The sequence below is a fragment of the Platichthys flesus genome, chromosome 21 (genome assembly GCF_949316205.1).
Source record: "Platichthys flesus chromosome 21, fPlaFle2.1, whole genome shotgun sequence".
Classification (NCBI taxonomy): Eukaryota; Metazoa; Chordata; class Actinopteri; order Pleuronectiformes; family Pleuronectidae; genus Platichthys; species Platichthys flesus.
Window position 1 is genome coordinate 10463524 of NC_084965.1, and position 21430 is coordinate 10484953.

The following is a 21430-nucleotide window of genomic DNA, read 5'->3' on the forward strand; positions in this document are numbered from 1 at the left end:
CACGTTACAAGGAAACTTGTAATCCTTTAAATGTGGCTGCTTTATATTCTGACCTTTGCTTTGGTGAACATTGTATATTGATGCTTGCAAAATATATTTAGGTTACCAGCAGTATCTTTTCCATGTATTTGTATGCTGAAGGCCTCCAATGATAGACTACTAAACGTCACACAGGCAAAGACTTATTTTATGCTTATTCTACCAATGCCTAGTAATAAATAAGTTATAAAACAGGAGTGTGTTAATAGTCCCTGGTGACAATGTTTCTGTTGAATTACTTACTGTAATAAATATCAGAAAAATAACAATATCCCAAAATCTCAGCTTGTATGTATCAGCATTTTTTTGTCCTATTTTTCTAAATAGACATATGACTTGTTTCCCTGAAGGGAAAATATAATTTGAGGGCTCCGCGCAGAACAAAAAAAATGCTTCTATCAGAGGAGTTGTTTTCCAGCCGTGGAGAAATTTTTTCGAAGCTGCAGCTGTTGTCTCCTTTGTTGCTGCATCTTAAATAGATGAATTCCAGAGCAATCATTTGCACGTTGCTTTAACACTGTGCCATCTGTCAAGCTATAAAACGCCTCTCGGTGTCTAGCAAGTAAAAAAAAGCAAGCTTAACCTGAAACAAAGAAGAAATACTAATGTAAGCAGCTACTCTTTTACTTTGTGCTAAGTTAAGCTAAAGCTACGCTGCATGGGTCCTTCCACACCAAATGTAAAATCCTAAACTTTTTGCAACATGGCTCAAGATTGAAAAATCTGCAAACACTTCACCAGAAGATGTTCTACCTTTTAAAATATATAAATTATGCTAACACACTCAACTTGAACATGTTTGAATAATAGAAAGATGGACGACCGAGTAGAGTGGAAGCACCTCGATCACCCACTTGTTGGCTGGCAGCAGTAAAGGTCATAAATCCTGCCTCCTCCGTATTAAAGAACGGGACATGGACTAAACTTAAAAGTCAAAGTACATGTTGAATACATTTTTCTTAGGGATGGTTTCTGTTATTTTATGTATTTATTATAACACTTCAACGATCTACAATCATTACCTCGGAGACTCTGGTTTCAGTTGCGCAAGATGGCAATGTTCTCATGCTGGATATCTTGTATAATGGATAGTGGGAGTGAGTGGAGGTGTGTTCAACTTCATGCACAGTTTGTGGGTAGGACTGACGCAGCAGCCCTTAGCTTAAATAACTTGTGTACTAAATATAGCCTCATGCAGCTGCTAGGGGTTGGAGTTTGCTGTCTGTCCTCATCATCTATCACGTCCTCCCTGAGTGATATAAATCGTCTTCCCGCTCAGAAGACAATCTCACGTTTCAGGGTTTAACTGTAAAGTCGGCATTATATAATTATCTTTGTTTATCTCTTAGACATGTCAGCCCCACTCTTGTCTCCACGAATCAGGTGACTTATGAAATTAGGTCCCTGAGCGGGGGAAAAACGACTATTTTGACTGGCTCCGTGTTATCATGTGGAGTTGATTGGAAGTGAAAGGAGTCCTGATGTCACTTCTTCGATTGTCATCGATCGCTTTTTTTTTTCTCGCTCTGTCAAACAACAAGAGAACTAAATGACAATTTCACTTCACTCAATGGGCTCTTTTCTTATCCGCTGCACAGCCGCTCTTCATAGCTGGGTCTCTGATGAATTGATGAATCGTTGCTTGTGACATTATTTAAAAACCTTTTTTAAAGCTCCCGTACTGAATTCCAGATGTAAGCTGTCTGATTTGTGGCTATGTACGCCGCATGCATGCAATGCAGGTCTCTACCTTCTCGGTGACCCTGATGTGAAATCCGTGCACGTTCGGAACGTCCTCTCCATTTCCTTCTATGGAGAATGACGGTCCTAAAACCCTCACTACAGGCTTTATTCCCTTGATGGATGTTTATGACAAGGATGTGATACACATATTCCTACACACAAATGCACACACACACACACTACGTACACTTGAGCACTAACAAACATGTACAGCCACAGCGGACAAAGTGAATGACATTCCCGAGGAGATAATTCATTGTTATGGTTTTTCAAACCAGCTGACGTGCCCCTATCCAGCATGCAGGCCTGTGGGGATTTATAATAGGATGCTTATCATTATGCAGCGGTGCCAAGGAAGATGGGCAGATTTGGGAAAATTTAATTTACACAAAACGGACAGTGGAAATCAACCGGCTGTCAAGTAAGCACATTGTGGTTTAGATTTGTGGGGTTGAGTTTGTGCATTTCTTTTATATTTTCCCATCAGTTTTTGACAGGGCTCCTTAACAATTCCTTTTACTAAAATTTGTGTGAGCTTTTTTCGGACTCTGCTCAGAGTCGAGTTTGATTTTTACAAAAGAACAGTGGGGAAACGTGGGGAAAGACATTGCAACTCAAAAGAAAGACATAATTGGAGTGAAATGAAAAGGAAAAAATGCGATGACATCCTACCCCTGTTCTTTCAGGGACTACATGTCTGTACTCCACTGTATCTCTAGAACTGCAAGTTCCCAAAGGTTCCCTGGAGCCTGCCTACTGTACTGTACCTTTGTTGCTTCCGCTTTCATTGCTAAAACATGCTCTCTCCATTCTCTCTCTCCTTTCTATTCCACTGTTTCTGCCACATTGTGTTGTGAATAGTTCATCTTTATATCATGGGCTCGTATTGAATAGTGTGAGGGACAAAAATGTCAAAAGGTAAAGATAAACTTCAGGAGTAGCAATCTAAATACATTCCTCGGCTATAACTGTCTTTTGTGCCAGTCCCTGTGGGGGTTGTGTACATTAAGATATACAGCAATGGATCCTTAAAATACTAGATTGTATATTGGAGGTATGTCATGCTACAGGGATAGTTGTGCGATTGTCGCGTCAGCTGAATCCCCTCGTGACTGCGTTTGTGACGGGAAAACAAATTACCTCAGGATATTCAAAAGGAGCTTTAGGAATCTGCAGGGATTTTAAAGGAGGCAATGGGAATCCCAGGTTTGTGATGCATATCATTATTTATTTTACAGATGATGCAGGTCGGTCCATGACGTCAGCTGCAGTTGTGACTCTGCCTCACATGTGCTCTGTGCTTTGTTTGATTCATAACCAAAGTACCTGCGCAATTGTAACTTATTAATGAGCCACAACAGATCATATTTTGGGGCCCATTTGTTTTTTTCACTGTACACATGATTGATATTCCTTCACTAGCACTCTTCCTCTCCCTAGTTCCTCCTGTATCCTCTGTACTTCTCTATAGTACATCTGTCTTCTCTCCTCGATGCTCACTACTCAGCATTTACTGCTACTGTGATCTGACTATAGCCTCTCTCCCCCCCCCTCACTCTCTCTCTGCAGTACCACTGCAGCTCCATCAATCACGTACATGCACACAGACACAGACACACACACACACCCACACATTCACAGCATTTCAGTGCTGAGACAGTGAAGAAAAAGATGGCTCTGTGATAGACATGCATGCATGTGTGCACACACAACAGCAGCAACATTGTCAGATCACAAAACTAAGAACGACCCAGTGGGGAATTAATTATTTTCAAATGTGTTAACATTATTTAATTCTGGAGTTATCTCCATAGATCCCCTGTGGGAGAGTGGAATACATTTATCTAACAGGGGAAGAAGAAGAGAGAAAGGAGGCACATTGCATGTTGTGTCCCACAATTACTGTCGGTGTGTGTGTGTGTGTGTGTTGTAGGCATTATTCATTGTAGCATAAGTTTGTTTGCATTGACGGTATGGGAATTTTTCATTGGGACAAAGATCAAGTCCCCATAATTGAAATCATTACATTCTAAAGATCGGACATTTTTAAAAGTGATGCTGAGATAATGGTTAGAATTAGGTTATGGTTAGGGGAAAATGGTGGTTAGGGTCAGGCAAAGATTATGAATAGTTTATGGTTAGGGTGGGATTAAGGTAAGGGAAAGCAGATGTTATGATCAGGTTAAGGTTAGGATTAAGTTATGGTTTGGGTAAGATTAAGATTAAAATTAGGTTAAGGTTAGGTTAAGATGAAGGTAAGGAGAAAACTAAGGTAAATGTAAGATTTGGGTTAGGATCAGGTTAAGATTAGGGTAAGATTAATGTGTGGGTTTTCGATGGGCAAGTAGCAGTTCAGTTTTCCTCAGACACATGATGACCACATACACACTTAAAAAAAAACAAGTACTGCTCATGGTCACTGGCTGCTCAAGTGCAGTGAACATTGGAAACAAACTGACGAGCTGTAACGAAGAGCAAACTATTTGCTTGTGATGCAGTCTCTGCTCCACTTGACCCATAAAATATGCAGCATTACAGTAAATACAATTCATGCCAATTCATTATATTAAAAAGCCAACAAAAACATTCTTTACATCCCATAAAGCAGGGACACCGAAGACACCGAAACAGACATTAAATAAATCCACAAAGAGACATTTATAACGTTTGTGCATCCACAATGAAAATTGGTCAGATTGGTTTGGTTAAAATAAACGACTTTCAGTTAGTGAATGATGGAACCATTAGCTCCAGACCAGTAATGGCATCACAGAGGCTTTAATTTCATGCCTTTTCCTTGTGGAAAATGCCAAGGGGAAAAGGCTGGTCCTCGCGTAGTGGGACTAATTTCACATGAAAAGCAAAATATCTCGGGACAATATTGCCATCCAATGATAAATCATGATGCTAATTTAAAAATCTCCCCATGTCTCCGCTGAAGAATGAAAAAAGCAGCAACACAGCAGCAATAACCCTCCATCGTCAGAATTGTTTTGTTTTTTTAACTGAAGGAAGGAACATTTTGTTGCTGCCTTTAATCCCCAAAAACATAGTAGCGACACCAACTGTAATTTGCTTCTTTTTAATTATTTAGTGCCATTTTTCAAACTCAAACTTTGGTTTTTGTTCCATTTTTATGGCGTGTGTTTTTTCAGATTGCACGGTTGCACTGCTAATGAGCAGTGAGGCAAACCACTCCTCGTGTTCATTCCCCCTCAGAGTGGTAGTTCGGAATTAATCATCTTTAATTACCAAAAAGTTGGAACACAACATTTCCGTTTACCATGAATGTCTGTGAACAGGTTTTTTAAAGATGGCGAGACCTCGTTTACACATTGTTAGCACTGTTTGCCTCAGACATCATTTCACTGTCAGGTTGTTTATGTACTGTGACTGTCTGGATACATATGCCTCACATGCACATGTATGCATGCATAGTACATCAGTGTGTAAAGAGAGTAATTGCTTGATTGTACGTGTATTTGTCGGAGCGCTGCCTTTCACCACCTCTCCATATGTCCCTCTCTTATGGGGCTAGCACACACATTAGTCCAGATCCTTGGGTTAGGGAACTCCTTGATTTGGTCATGCGTGCATCCATTCCCACTGTGGGCTCACATCAGGGGATAACTGCACTGACCCACAGTATTATGGTGCTGACTGGGAACAGGGCCAATCTGTGCCCCCCCTCCACGCTCAGCCGAGCTGTGTGGTCACTGCAAACTGATTGGCTCAACAAGTGTGGCTGTAAAGGCCACTGCAGAGGCTGCATCGTTTTCTAAAGGCTTAGAAACAGCTTTAAGTCCTTTTTGTAGCTTTTGTGCCACATGGGATTGACGTATTGTGGTTTGGAGTTGCAGGTCAGGGTTAATGCTCTCTCTGTGTTATTGACACTCTCTCTGTTATTTGGTGTATTGCTGTTAAGCCGCACTGAATGCATTACAAATAGCAATTTTATCAAGATATCAGGAAATCTCTGTCTGTCCATCTTTCAAGTTTTTCGGTAAGAGCAGTTATAGAAGACCCAACCCGAATCCATTTAGATTACACTGACTGATATTATCAGTGTTATCACAGAAGTGACAAAAACCTCTGATCCTCCTCATTAAAAGGATTAGCTGTTGTTGCTTCTCTCGTTCTGTCCGTCTGTCTGTCTGCACAGAATTTGTACAATACTGCTCACCTTTGAATTTTTTTGGTTGAAATCAGGGTATCATTTTCTTTCTTTCCTGGTTCTTCGCATCCATCAATGGCCATCACAGCTCTCTTTTTCTCTTCTTTATCCTCCTCTTCTGTGGAAATTCCTCACAACCAATCAATTTCCCACCCATACTCCAATTCTAAAGACAATTGCCCTCCGATGGAAACAGAGGTGGAGAGGGACAATATGACCAGTAATGGCAGGCAGAATAAACTGTAGGTGGAAAAATGCATGAGGCTACAGAGAAAAGGGAGAAAACAGAGTTCTCTTATCTTATTGATAAGAGAAAAGGATATGCGGGGAACAGAGGTGGAGTAGTTCCAGAGAGACGAGCAGAGCGTGGTTTGCAAACCAACTGTGGCTTCCCACTCCACCTCAACTGTACAGAAACAAATATAGCCACTTTCAAATCCTCCCCCATTAGCAGCAACGGTAATAATCTCATCTGAGAGCAGTGGATATTGTTAACATCCCTTGCTCCAGAAACATCACTTAATTCTTGATAAGCAAACACGGTAAGAGCTTCATCACCGCAGCACAAACAACGCTAACCACCATAAGCTGCGTTTTGTATTGCTTGGCCATGAGCAATGCTAATTCCTGTCAATGCTGCCAGGTATTACTGACATGGAGAACAATGCTAAATCCCTGTTAGCGAACCCCGGCCACTGCAGGGGCTTAGCACTGCTTGGGTTTCCATTAGCCTTGCAGTATAGATGCACACACACACGTGCACACACGTATACGAGCAAGTGCATTGTCTTGCCGGAACACGCGCACTCATCCCCCTGATTCCCATTAACCTGTGGGAGCCCCTGCGTGGCTGGGAGAGAGAACCCTAATTTGTCAGCCTGCCGTGGGTCTTGAAGCTGAAGGTCGTTAGCAAATAGAGTTCGCCTCAAATTACTGCTGGACTTCCCTCAGCATTTGTGCATGTGTGTGAATATAATTGCGCACTAAAAAATACAGCATGTGTGTGTAATGGACTCGGACTATGGGTCCAAACATGGAAGGCCTAACATCCTTTTTTAAAACCTGCCATCTACTTAGTCTTTCATTTTCTCTGTCGCTGCCAGTCTTCCCTCTGCTGTGGCGTGTTATTCTCTGACTTTCTCTCTGCTCGCCTCCCTCATGCACCTGTTCCTCTCTCCCTGGTCGGAACGCAGGATATCTGGAGAAAAACCGAATTTATTGATTATAGGATTGTAGAAGCTATCAAACTTGCACAGTCCTCCACAACCTCCTCCTTCTCTCTCCCCACCAGCCCCGACTCTGAGATAGAAACACACTCCACAGGGTACTCTCTGTCGTCCAGTTGAATCCCTAACAGTACTTCTCAAAACCTTCCAGCAGTCTGTAGTTATTTATTTTTAGAGGTTTCCTATGATGACAAATGCCATGGCCAGATAAGAGTTAAAGGTGAGATTATGAAGTTGCCCCCCTACCCAAACCATATGGGGGGTATTTAGTATTCTGATCAAGGACATTTAAAGAGGACAAGCACTTGTTTATAGAGATCTTTCAGGCTGCATCCATTTGAAGGATGGTGTCTTTAACAGTGTGCCACCAGGTTTTCAACTTTAAGAATGTATGTATGCAGTTCAAGCAAACCAGCAGACTGGTCATTGTTACAACAATAAATATATATATTTATATTGAGTGTCGGAACAATTACAAAATATAAAACCTTTGGAACTTCCAAATGTAATAACCAAAAATATGTTAATTAATGGCTTCAGCTTCCTGCTAATGTGTCTTGCTGTGTTTATAATTTGTGTTGTCCCCCTACCAACCTTTCCTCAACACCTCTTTCTGTAAGGCAGGCTGGCCATATTGGACACCAGCAAGGGACTATTTGAAAGGAAAAACATGTGTATATGTGCCTCACAGGAAGTCAGTGCATGCATGTGTGATTTTACACATATGCCTTTATCTTTTATCAAATGTATCTCGCAAGTTTTTATTCACCCTTCTCCTCCTCCATCCCCCATTCCCCCGATTCGTCTTTTACTGCCAGTCGGACCATATTGTTTCTCAGTGTAGCAGAGTTTAGGGCCGACAAAGGAGTGGCGGTTCAGTGGAGGGAGTGATATTATGGGTTTCAGTTGCCAGATTGGGATTAAATCATCTTTATGAGCCCGCAGGAGGGCAGTGAGAGGCTCTCTCCCAGACTCCTGTGGAGGAAATGACAGAGGTCCATCCAGGCCTCACTAGCAGCCAGTGGACCTCTGATTACTCTAATGTTGACCCACATTGCAGGTAGTGAGTGTGCAAAATGGCAACAATCATGTGCACGTCTTATTGTTAAGCGTTGCAGTTTATATTCCTCTGTATTTTCATGTGTACAATAATAGACGAGCACACAGTTATAATGGATGTAATCACACATTATGATAGACTACCTGAGGAATGATGAGGGTACACTGTGCTGTTCCTTCATGCTTGAGAAAATACGCTTGTTTACACACACAAACACACACACACACACATATAAGCACACAGGCAGATACAAACATATTTGCGTTGTGTTAAATTTGAACGCTGTAGTTTGTACCGGAAACAATTTCACACATGGAATCTCAGGCCACAGATTTCTGACTGCCGTGATATTGGGGAAGGTGAGAGTGTGAATTTGTGTGTTCCTGCACATCAGTCCCTCTTCATCATGTGTGTGCCTGCATGCAACTGGATATTGGAGAACGGGAAAGTCAAATGCATTGATGGAGAAACAGGAAACATTCCACTGTCAATACTAGCTGATATATAACTAATTATAACTAATTGATCTCAAATGTCATCCGAGAGTACACATGGATTTCTTTTCAATCACGCGATATCATAAAAGGTCCAAGAAAGGCGCTGTTTAAACACGTTAGTTCATCAACTCCGAAACTCTATATCTAACGAAACCTTTAATGATCATGTGGCATCTGGGGGCGAGATGAATTTGCTTGGTCAAGTGAAGTTATTAATTGAAATCCAGTTGGGTAATTGAGTGTGTGTGAAGGTATAGATTAACTATCCTTCTCACTTGCTGGTCATGATGGACCATGCACAGCAACGCTAATTGCAACTGGCACAAAGTCACAGTCAAAGAATTCCTGAACCTTGCACCCGATGAGGAGCCACTGTCGACGGTGCATTTTTACTAATGCTGTAAACTCCATCATTGTCACCACTGTAACTAATATCTCTCTCTCCCAATTATCTGGTTACTGGGAGAAGTGTTTATTTTCCTAGAACGGCCACACAAATCAATGTTTCAAATCAATCCTTTATATATACATGTTTAAATCAAAGCAAGGTGCTTGTAACCTACATATACTTCATGTTAATTGTGGTATAACAGTATTTTAATATAATCATGATACATTTATATTAAATTCACACATATTACGGATCAATGCAGCTGCGTGGAATTGTTTGATACTCCTCATTGTAAAGACTATAGAACTAAATTAATTTCAGTACCCAGATCACATCTCTGTCTTTTTATTTCAGACCAAATTACCTCAGTGTTACTCAACTCTCATTAAAGCAGTGTTCCTGAAACAGACAATGCTAGCGTTTGTGTTTCTATTAGATCTCCTTAGATACCAGTATACCCACTGACCAATAAACCAAATCCCACTGTTGTGTACGTGATGGTACTTTAATGGACTGTGAAACAAATGCCCACCTGAGGAATTATGGGAGTTAATATGACTCTGTTGTTATGAGCATTGCTCAAAAACCTGACTTCCCTGGGGAAAAAAATACAATTTGCCACCATTGTCTTCTTTCTGCTCTGCGATTGTACCAATAAAAAAGCAATTACCCACCAAGATATCTCAAGGCAGGATTTGCCAAGCTGGTTGTTCGTCACTGAAATATTATTCTTGACTTGAAGTATGGATGCTAGTTCTAAAATGTTTTGCCCCAGCCTGGATGCACAGTTTGACCATCATCTGCCAAACCCTTTGCATCATTAGGGAAGTATTAAACCAAAGCAAAGAAGAGAAAAGTGTGAGGGGGTTCATTCAGTCGGATTGACTAAACCCTCTGTTATGCATATGAGTCAGTTTGCATGGTAACTTCTGCTAATGAATCGGTTTGAGTGTTTAGAAGAGAATCTAAAAAGACTCGACAGTATACAAAGGAAATGTCTACTCAGATGAACACTGAATCTTAGTAAATAAATGATGACTACATTGATCGGACTAGGGACAAAGGTACAAAGGACCATTTGTTACAGGACGAGCTGCTAATGCACAGTGTGTGTCTTTCAGTTATTTATAGAATACATTATGGTGCAGTTACCGGTAAGTTCCGGTGAATTTTTTAGCCATAACACCATCTACAACCTCCACCTGTTCAATTCTGAGCTTTTGCTTAGAACACAGCTGCTTACTTGATGGTAAAAGGGCAATTATTGACTTTCTTCCTCATTAATAATATAGATGAGGGATCTATTTAGTGTGATTCAGCCCTCCTATCTTTGAAACCCACTTCCACCCCAGCTCCTCCTTTTCATGTTGTCTCTGACTTAATCGATGGCCTATCTGTTGTCATTGACGCTTTGAAGTCTGTTCTGCACCCAGAGTGGGGGGAATCATTAGGAATGATTTGTTTACCCAAGTTATCCTGATTGACCTCCATTATACCATCGGTATCACCGAATCAATCCGAACGGAAATCTTCATGACTGTGACTTTAAATAGTGTAGTTGTGGCTATATAATGTTTCCTTCCACTGCACCATTGTCACCTAAATCTCTAGAAAGCCCCAGACTTTTACATTTCAAGATCCATTCCTGGAATACTGGATCGTTTAGAGCTTTCTAAGTTCTCATTGATATCTGTTTACAAGCCGTATTGCCCGTCTGAATCCAATTTGCCAGGGGTCTTGCACTATCGTCAATTGGTTGAGGGTTTCAATGTTTGCATACACCAGGTCAACACTCATTATCTACCCTAACCCTAGTCCCCAACTCACCGGTTACATATTCAGTGGTAAAATTCATTAATTATCTGCAGGGACACAATTGATGTTGATGGAAGATTCTGAATTGTGCCGACATTTTTCTAGATTCCTGTTTGGTTTAATTAATTTGTTTGTCAAAGGTAGTCTGCAATTCCCTGAGCTGTGGGGCTTTCTAACCAGATTGGTTTATAAGTATAGAATAATAGTGGGCAGCGCCTTGTCCTGTCTCTGTGACACACAAATTCTCCTTAATGAGTTTGGCTGAATTGAACTCGTCAACGAGACTGTCAAATGATTTCTTCGTCATAAAAGTCAGCCCAAAATCTGAACAGTCTTATACACCAACTAGCTCCACATAAATGAGGATTTATCTTTATCATATTTACCTTACCCTCCAGTGAGAGATAAAGCCCAGAGTGTATTGTTATATCTGTGTTGATCTTATTAAGAAGGGAGATGAAATTTATTGTGTATTATTATGTATTATGTCTGCTTTGGGAAGAGGATTCACAAGTTTTGTTTCCATGTGGCCGCTGGAATGAGTGGAAATTGAAATTGATATTTGGGACAATAGGTCGTTTGGGGAGGGCTTCACGTGAAAGGCTTAAAAAGTTTTAATTACGAGAGGGCCAGGTATGGATTGTACAACAAATGCCAAAGTTAAATTGTATTGTTTAACAAAATAGAACATTTTGATTTTCTCTCTGCTGCTGCTGGTCTTTTCAAACACTCCATCTTTTGAAGAGTGCGAGTCGAAGCCAGTTCCAGTCACTAATTGTGTAATGAGTTGCTCCATTAGTAAATCAGGTGTTAATTACGTGCAGATTGTGGCCACAGAATTGAATAAACTGTTTAGCGCATATTTGCCCTGCATTTAGATATATAGATTTAGCCCTCACCGCACCCACCCTATATATATAATGGGAGCTATACGTACACACACATTCATAACTGCTTTGTTTCATTTTCTAACCTGCAATAGCTTTTGACACAAACACACACAGACAGACCCACCTTTGCAGGGAGAGTGTATTTATGGGAGACGGAGGGTAATGCTTCATGCAGCTCTAAGCAGAGTTCACTGAATCAGGCGGAAATAACTGATCTGACCCAAGTGGGGTGGCAGAGAATGACACACATCCCTAACGATGAGGTAGCTGAGTAAGTAGATCTCTCAATACCAAGGGGAAGTAAGAGTTCACTAAATGAATACTTTGAACCATGGGTGGCTGGTCAAAAAGGGGCGATAGGGTGTCGGCACTGTCACCACAAGACCTCCCTATAAACCCGCCTGAGGCTCTGTGGACTGCCAGTGACAGTGAGCAGCCCTTTAACTACAGGAATAGATAAAAATGAACCTTTATAGCAAACTCACATGGGTTTATTTGATTGGGTAGGGATAACTGAAGCTAAGCCTGCAGAGGGTCTGTGGACACATTTTCTACAAACTTTAAGAGTGTTGGCCAGTGTTATGTGCAACACAGTGACTGCAAGGCCTTGATTGGTCGAATGGGAACTGCTTCCAGGCGATCTCAGGACTTTTATTTTAAGGAGGCAGAGTTGGAAACGGAAGACAAACTGAGAACGTGGTTTCCACTCGAGTGTTTTACGTAAATACAAATGAATCTGTCAACTTGTCCATTGTTACGCTGATGAACTGCCCAATTGTCATTCATCCAACACGTTGTCTCATAGAGATGCGAGTGATATTCGCCATAACTGTTTCATTCGCTGCCAAATGTGTTTCTTTAGCTTTTGTCTTCAAACTAAGCCTGTTCATTAGCCGCACAAAGCTCAGAATCTAACATGGTTTCCAGTTTTCTGGTTTTCTGCCTAGGCTTCAATCTCCATTTGGTCCAACTCCAACTCTTGGAAGCATTTTTGTTTTTGAAAAATGTCAAAAGTTAGCATGAATGTCACTTGACAGATATAGAAAAAGCTGGAAAGCAAAGGTACGTGTGTGTGTTTGTGTGTGTGTGTGTGTCTGTTGCTGTGTTGTATGTGTGGTTGCTTCATCCAGAACATCTCATTATGTGCTTGGTCTGTGCTCGCATTGGCACAGGGCACCAGATCCGTTGACAAAAATTGTTTAGTGAGGAATCCAAGACATGAAAATGAATCTGGACCAAAAAATTTAGATTAGCGGCTCAAGAAAAGAGCTGGCAGGCCTGGGGTGGGGGGTGATAGTGGGTGGTTGGAGGGTGGTTCCACAAAGGCAGAGGATGGGGAGCGCTGAAAGATAAATAAGCCCGAGTGAATCAGCAGCAGGAGAAGAGATTCTGTGTTTTAATGAAACATCTTCCCAGAAGGGGCGAGGGGAAAAAACATGGCTAATTAGATCTTAAATTTCAATACCTCACATATGAATCCCCGTGAACAGACGTGCAGGGAAAAAAAGCGGAGGGAACAGAAGGAACGATGCAAATAAAGAAGGAAATATTTTCAGATGAATATGATAACAAGGTACCTCACCCCTCAGGCAAAGTGAGTCAGATATCACACTCACACTGTATACATTTCTTAACAGAGAGAGGGTTGAGAGAAGTGGCACAATACTTTTCAGCGAATTTTTTACGATAGAAAATTGCCAACATTTGACTATATATATCCCTGGGTTCATTGTGTTTCTCTTCAAAAGAAGTCCTCCTTTCCTTTTGTCCTTTTTTCCCCTCTTTAAAATGTTACACTGCAAAAAAGTTTGCATCTTTTCATTTAGAGCTAAGTGGTCACTTTAAGAACCACTGAAGTTTTGTGTGAATTGCAATTGTCCAGACTCCCACTCTGGGGTCTAGATGATTGTCATTCATTCCACAAAGCAGTGGGAGACCTGCACACAAAGGTGCATAATCTAACTTTGTACCGAATTGTGGGTATACACTGTATAATATACAGTGTGTGCAATACACAACTAAATACACACAGGATGGATTCGCTTTGATATGAGTGACTTGGATATGAAGGCAAACGTTGTACAGTGTCAGGAAAGTTGTCAGGATCTAGTGAGGGTGAGCACCGCTGTCAGAAAATGCACAATTCAATCCAGGTATTAATTCTGTTTATGTCAGAGCACTATCTATATGAATGTCAAACTAACTTATCTGACGTATTACAGAATCCCCCATCTCTTAACTCTCTCACTATTGCAACACAAAGACTCTGTTCTTTGGGAATTTGTCTAGGTTACACAAAAACTACGGAGCTGATTACCAAGACACTTGCTAGAGGGATATGGTAGGTTATGGGTCAGGAAAAGATTGATTACATTCTGATGTGGATCCAGGAATCTCTTTTCACATTCTTTAACGTTGCGAGATATGGGCATATTTAACATGTTCGATTGATTTCTCAGATTTATTCACGTTGCGACAGTGATATAATGAGTGTGTACTAATTGCTGTACAATAATCATGTAAAAATCTGTATGTAGCGAACTTAAATGTGGTTTCATACGTCATTGATTGGGGCATGCGCTCTCTGAGTGACCTTCTAGTTCACGTTGGGTTAGTTGACACACGGCATCTTGTTCTAACTTCACAATCCATGTTTATAGACTAAAGACGGTGGCAAACGGGAGGAACAACCATCTGTAATGCCAATTAGAGCGGCCTTTTCCATGCTGCGGAACATCTGTTAATTTGTGTCCTATACCTCTTTGTGAAACCCACTAGGGAGCGGCTGTCATGCAATTCCAGGTGTACAGGACAACATGCGTATGTAGCTGCTTGCCAATTAGTGAAAGGCCATTTGACCGGTTTTTAAACTCTGCCTCTTTGACCACATGAGGAAGTCGAGCAACTCCACAATGCTTTTCAAAGCAATTTTTACAGGTTTCTTTCGTTTGAGAGGTTTGAAACTATGAGTGGAACTTGACCTTGGTAAATGCTCATGTGTTCAGAGGTAGAGTGTAAAGTGACAGTCAGGGGATGGGAGTTCCCTGATGCTTGTGTCTACACCGATAGCGGGATCTCAAAACAAATATTTTCTGCTGTTAATGGTTTGTTGACAGCAGCATCTTTTATTTCCAGCTGTAATTTGATGATTTAAAAAAGAAAAGGCAGAACACTTTCATCTATATTTAATCGAGTAGATAAAGAATTGGTCAAACAGAAACTACTTTAACGTGGAACGTAATTGTTGTAATTGTAAGAATATTGACTTCAGACTCATTCTGAATAAGACGTTAATTTGATTATCTAAATAGGTTACTTATAGAATATTCAATTAATATTCCTGTTAACATGTGAATAGTCTGTGTATGACACATGTCAACATTACCTTCTACCACTTGTTTACACTCTAACCCAGGGCATGAGTCGTCAAGCAGTGAGTAGTCTCTGAGCCAATCAGCAATAGTCTGAAGACCTCTTGGGCCAACAGCCAATATTTTAGGTCCTTCCAATGTAGACAGCTGGTATCCGGGCCAAGACTCTGTCTTCTATTTGCCTCACACCATTTACAATAGTTTGTTTTACATTCAACATTTTGGCTAACTTCTATCGACATTTATCTGCCCATCAATGATATTAAACAGCTGTTAACGGATTCATATTCACAGGCAGAAACCATTTAGCAGCAACTGCCGTATGTCAATGTCCCATAATGCTTTGTAATCTCCAACACGTCGTTATATAAAGTTTAATATGTATTCATATCTAGACAATGGGACTAAGGTCCGAAGCCTCCACGTCTTAATCATTGCTTTTTCTGAGGATGACCATAGTCAAGTCAAGGTCATCAGAAAGTTTCTTATTCAAGCTGTTGTCTTGCTCTGGCTCAGATCCGAACATTGGTTGCCATGTAAACATGTGTAATTACTGTGCCCTGCTGTAACTCATAATAGACTGCGCTCCCAGCCACAGCAGAGACCAAAAGCATGCACAGACGGACACACTCACACTCAGTGGCTGTTTGGAGCGTAAGACTGCATCTCTGTGCAGCTGTTGGCACTTTTGACAGCTTGCACTGTGTTCATGACTGGAGACCAGAAAAAGCCCCCAAGTCCCATTCAGTGATGCTGAGGGGCGGACTTGACAGCACCAAACCAGAGCTCCACACACACACACACACACTGGTTTCACAGTCATTGAATAAAGACGGAATAAAGCAGATTTTTTTCTGCTGTGTTTTCTCAAAGAAAACTGAACGAGGTTGGTATCTGGTTATGTAAAAAATGCATGGTGTGATTCCTTTGTGCCAAATGCTCTGTACATGTCTCTGTTACGAATGTGCCTGAAGGGCCAGAGGGGCCCGTACAACATTTTATACAAGAATTCCACCAAGCAAGGCAGGGTTTTGTGTTATCATGCCACATTCTGGATGACAAATTTTTGTCAGTTTTAGTTTTCTTTGCCAACTGATCTTTAGGATGTCATGAATTTCACACTGGATGTATAACGCTCCATTTGTGTCCAACTCCCTTTGGCCTCAGAGATGTGGCAGCAGTGTAAGGGCTTTGAACAAGCTGGCCAAACACTGTCTATCCCTGGCTTTGGGCCCAACTGTTGGCTGCCAGCTGACACATCTCCTCGTAGCTATTTTTCCACATCCTAGTTATTTACCTAGCTGGAAATGTCACTAAGAAGGCTTTGGTAGGCAGCCATTTTCCTTTCTGTCACCCCCTGTCCTTTTCCTCCTGGTTCCTTTTTTTTTTTTTTTCATCTTAAGTACGTCTCTCTCCCGAGCCATGCTCGCAGCCCTTACCTTTTTCTCTTCTCTTATCATACCATCATGCGTAAAACTATCTGTCCCTCGCTCTCAGGGGAATACGCTGACATTTGCTCTAGGACATTGTAGTCATTTGCTCGGCCTAAAGTGGCAGAACATACAGGACCCTACTTTGCACCTGAGACGTGAGCAAATATCAGGGGATACGATTTCACACTTCAGTCACGAGGATAAAGACCATGTGGTCTGCATTCATTAATCTTTCCAATCTTTTTTTCATGTGATAGCGACATTTGATACCAAGCAAACACACAACATGTTTGTGTTCTGCACACTAACTCTGCACCCAGGGTATGCTTTTGTTCAGGCGTTCATGTGGGTGTTTATTTTATTTTATTTCATTTGACGATCTATTATCTGTGTAGTCACGGTGCAACAGAATGTGTTGCAGCAGTTATATCAGTGAATTATTGATGGACATGATGTATCGTAGGTCACTTTCTAAGAAACATTTGTAACAAGTAAAAAGTAAAATCCAGTTAACCTGTGTGGGAAACCCTGCACTGCTGTTTAATCATCACAAAGAAATAAATCATTTAAGTGTATTACCATTGTTCGGAAGGGTGCATTCCTTTAGGATGCTGAAAAATGAGAAAACGGACAATGTGAGATTTATTGGTAGTAATTTTAAGACAATAGCCCAACTCAAAGTTCCTACCCAGAGAAGATATATGATATGATACCTCGGAGGTAAACCAGTAATACCTCATGGGGGGGCTAGCCATTATCACAATTAGAGACTGTAACACTTTAGTTCCAAGAGGTTTAGATGCTAGGTACTTCTACGCCGTGTTTCAGAGGCAAAGTGCATTCTCTCCCAAGCGTGCACACACAATTCATTCAACGACTTTATGACTGGGTGGATTATTATGTCTTCCAAAGCATTTGTATCTTGCGAACGAGCATTAGCCGGTTGATTACAGGTATCCTTTCCATCATCCTATCACTACATTCCTTCCACGTAGCAGTTTCCCTCCACCGGGGAGCAGAGGGAGCCCCTAGGAAATAACTGCAAGAGCTGAAGAAATGCACTATATCTTTCTCCACAGCTTTGAAATCCACTTCCTTGCCCTTAACGTCCCCTCTCATGTTCCATCCATTTCTTCCTGTCCCAATCCTTACTGTGTGCAGTGATAAAGTTCAGTGTTTCGTGTGGTGTGTGGACAGGTTTGAGTTATCGACTTTTATGGGGGTGGGGTAGTGAGGACATTTGAGCTAGTCTTCATTTTTCGGAAACACCAAATTGTAAAAGATCTGACACACCTTAGGGGCTGCTGTGGCTCAGAAGGTGGAAGTAAGGTCGTCCTTAAACGAGAAGGACGGCGGTTTGATCCCTCATCCTCTTGTCGGGGGTTTGATCCAATCCCAGCTGACATTGGGCCTGAGGTGGGGTGCACCCTGGACAGGTCGCCAGCATACAGAGACAAAAGCAACCAATCAATATCAGACCTACAGTCAATTTAGTGTTTACAATAAACCTTACCCCCAGTGTACATGGAAACCCCTTACAGAGAGAACCCAGTTTATCAGGTATTAGAACCAGTGACCTTTAGTGGTCATGGTAGAGTAGGGGGCTCGGGAATGAATTAAGTCAATGAGCGTCCTCACAGACACAGAAGAGAGAGAGGAGTCTGCGTTTGTGTGTTTTCGTGTATGTGTATCAGTGTTGGTAGTTTAGGTAGAAGAATAATTTTTCAGACACTTGAGCATGACCTGAAGAATTCTCCTAATTGCTTGAGCAGATGCTACTGCAGTGCACCTGTGGCACAGTTGCAAAGGGACATAAGCAGTAACTTCCAATGGCATCCACTGGGAGGCGGGGTTAGATGCACTCCTTTGCATTGCATACAAACTGTTTTATTATGCAGAAAAAAGAGCCAGTTCACCTTCTCCCATAAGAAGCGGCCGTCCTTCCCTGAGAGGAGCAGTTGCAAATGCATTACTGTAATATATTCACCTTATAATATAATACAGTCATTCTTATGGCACAGACCAAGTTGGTGCAAGGATAATTTTTCATAAAATGACACCAGCCAACTCTATTAGTGAGGACACTCTGCTCCGCTGGACTCCTTTCTGTGATGGTCACCTCATGTGTGCTGGCACATTTAACTACTATTTAAGTGCAAGGTCAGTGTGCCACAGACATCATTACTTTTTCTGTGTGTTGGTGATGGAGAACATGTTGTGTGTGTGTGAGTGTGTTGTCAAAACAGGCTGTGCCGGCTAAATATAGACAGAGGGACGCCGCAGACCATTTCCCCTCACATACAGAAATCCGGACCCACTCAGTCGTACATTATCAAGATCTGACAATGTCATTACTTTTCTCGCTGTGAACCCACCCGTGACAAAAAAGTAATATGTCTAACAAGCCAACAGCCCAAGAAGCTCTGACACTCACACACAATCATGTACAGAAAGACAAACATCTCTCTTTCTGCTACACCTGAATCTCCCTTGTACACACCCCAAGTCGCACACACAGGCCGGGCATGACAGAGAAATATTGACTGCCTCTACCTGGCCTGACAGACCATTCGCAATTTCTCTCTCTGCGTGAAGCCTAATGTACCAGTGGAGGCGAGTGCATTTTTGTTTGTGTGTATGAGTGAGTGAAAGACGGAAAATTGAGAGAGAGAGGAGGGCGACTTTGTGTGTGTGTCAGGTGTGCGTCAGGAATATGTATTTGTGTATTTGTCCAGTGTAATCTTTGCTGCCTTTGTGTGCCTCTGATATATTCCGCCACACTCGCTCTCTTAGATTTCTTTTGAGAATGCGAGGAGTTGTGGGTTGACACGGAGGTCAGCATGGACTCAGCACCACTACATCGCTGGTCTCTCTCACTATTTTCCTCGTGGCTGCTTTGGGTACACAGTTCATGCAGCTGGAGGAGGGAAGGGGGGATGTGTATCTGGATGCAGGTCTGCTTGATGGCTTTCATAGTAATGTGCTGTGGGAAAGGCAACTGTAAAGCCTTTGTAGCCTGCATTTAAAAAGTTCACTCCTTTTGGAATTGATATGTGATGCGTATAAAGCCACATATTAAAGCCTCACAATGTCATAACCAACAATAAAGATCTCAATTGAGGAGACTAACATCCTCTGCCTTGATTTATTACATCATCCTAAAAAGTGGTGTAGAACCTGTCTGCAGTTTCTTAGAAATCTTTATATTTCAAGTAGAATTTCCCTTCAAGAAGTTTAAGAAGTGACCCAACAATTTGTGAATCAAGGCTGAGTAAGTCTACTGAATGCAGCTTGTCAACTATTTTTACATTTCTTTTTCTTTTTTCTCTCTCTTCTAAATCTATTATGTATCTGCATCTGGTTACAAGGTCACTTTGCTTGTTATAGTCATTTTTTTTGCCGAGCACTTGAACTCAGACATCATGTTTTCGATGCCCCTGTTGGCTCATGACTGACGCATCCAACTAAGTTCTCGGCCCAAAGACGGCTTCCTCAACCTTGAGTGAAGCCGAGTGAGTGAAAGATTATGAAAAATTAAAGGAGCTTTAGCCAGGGAAATTGTATCCTGCAATTACTTTATAAAACATTTAATGTACGGTGCTGTGATTTAGAATTAGTGTACAGAGCCCTTTTTCCGACCTATATGTGGTGTTGATAAATGTCTGTTTCTCTAATTCATGTAAAAAAATACTAATGTTTATATTTTCTCTTTTTCTTTACTCCTCCCTTTCCAACTTTCTGTCCCATCGTCCCTCTCTCCTCCGTCCCTCCTCGGCTCTCCGTACTTCTTTTTCCGTCTCTCCACAGCAAAATGTGACGAGGCCCTGGCGTCCCCTCTGCCTCACACAGCCTTCACCAGCTCATCTGTTTTCTCCAATGGATACGCAGCCGGATACGCCAAGCTCAACAGGAGAGGAGGTAGAGTCACACACGACCCCACACACACACACACACACACACACACACAAACCCTGCGCGTGTCCGTGTGCTCACTGATACATGAATGCTGTATATAGTAGGGTTGAGCATGCCCGCTCAGACGTGATAAATATCTCATCCGGGCACATGCACACGTCTCCTTATGACAGATTTTACAGACGACACAAAGTACAGGTCATAGCCTTCATAGTGTGATCCCTGCACGGCTGCTGTCACCCTCCACCCAGTCGTCTTCTACCTTGTGATACTTCTCCCTTCGCCCCCTTCTCTGTATTGTCCCCTCCTTTCTCTCCCTCATTATCTCTGTGACTCAGGCCAAAGCTCATTTCCTCATCAGTCCACAGCAGAGAGAGATAGGGCCAGACAATTACACCCCTCCATGTTTATACAATTAATAATTCATATTCTTTCTCCGTCTAATATAGTCACACGACAACTGAGGAGACAGAGCTCAGAGCTGGCAAATAAAGGCCAGGTAATCTGGTGTGTTTAAGCGCTCCAATATAAATGCTGCTGAGTGAGGACGGGAGGAACCCCCCCCCCCCTCTTAATCATGACCCCTTAGAACAAGAAAGAATGAGAGGATAAAGACCTGCAGTGGTAATGAACAAGTGTAAATATCCGACTTGTGCATTATTTTCTCCACATGCTTTTATGCCTCTGTCACCTCAGAGCCGGGGGTCCTTGGGGATCATGTAATGGCTGAAGTGTCGAAATTTCAGAATGTTGTTGTGCTGAAGAGCGACAGCAACACGCGAATTAAAGTAGCTGAACAATGCAGTGTGAAATACACTCAGCCACAGTTCACATAAGTCCTTCAGTTAAATGTCTTGACGTGAAGCTTTAATGGAA

The 21430-nt window shown here is 41.8% G+C and overlaps 1 protein-coding gene across 1 annotated transcript in view; it reads left to right on the forward strand.

Moving 5' to 3' along the window:
- The window catches only part of cntnap2a (contactin associated protein 2a), a 305794-nt gene that overhangs the window by 106364 nt on the left and 178000 nt on the right, over nucleotides 1-21430 (forward strand). Inside the window, exon 2 of the mRNA XM_062379226.1 lies at nucleotides 20447-20557. Coding sequence (XP_062235210.1) covers nucleotides 20447-20557 — 111 coding nt within the window. The remainder of the gene's footprint in view (nucleotides 1-20446; nucleotides 20558-21430) is intronic.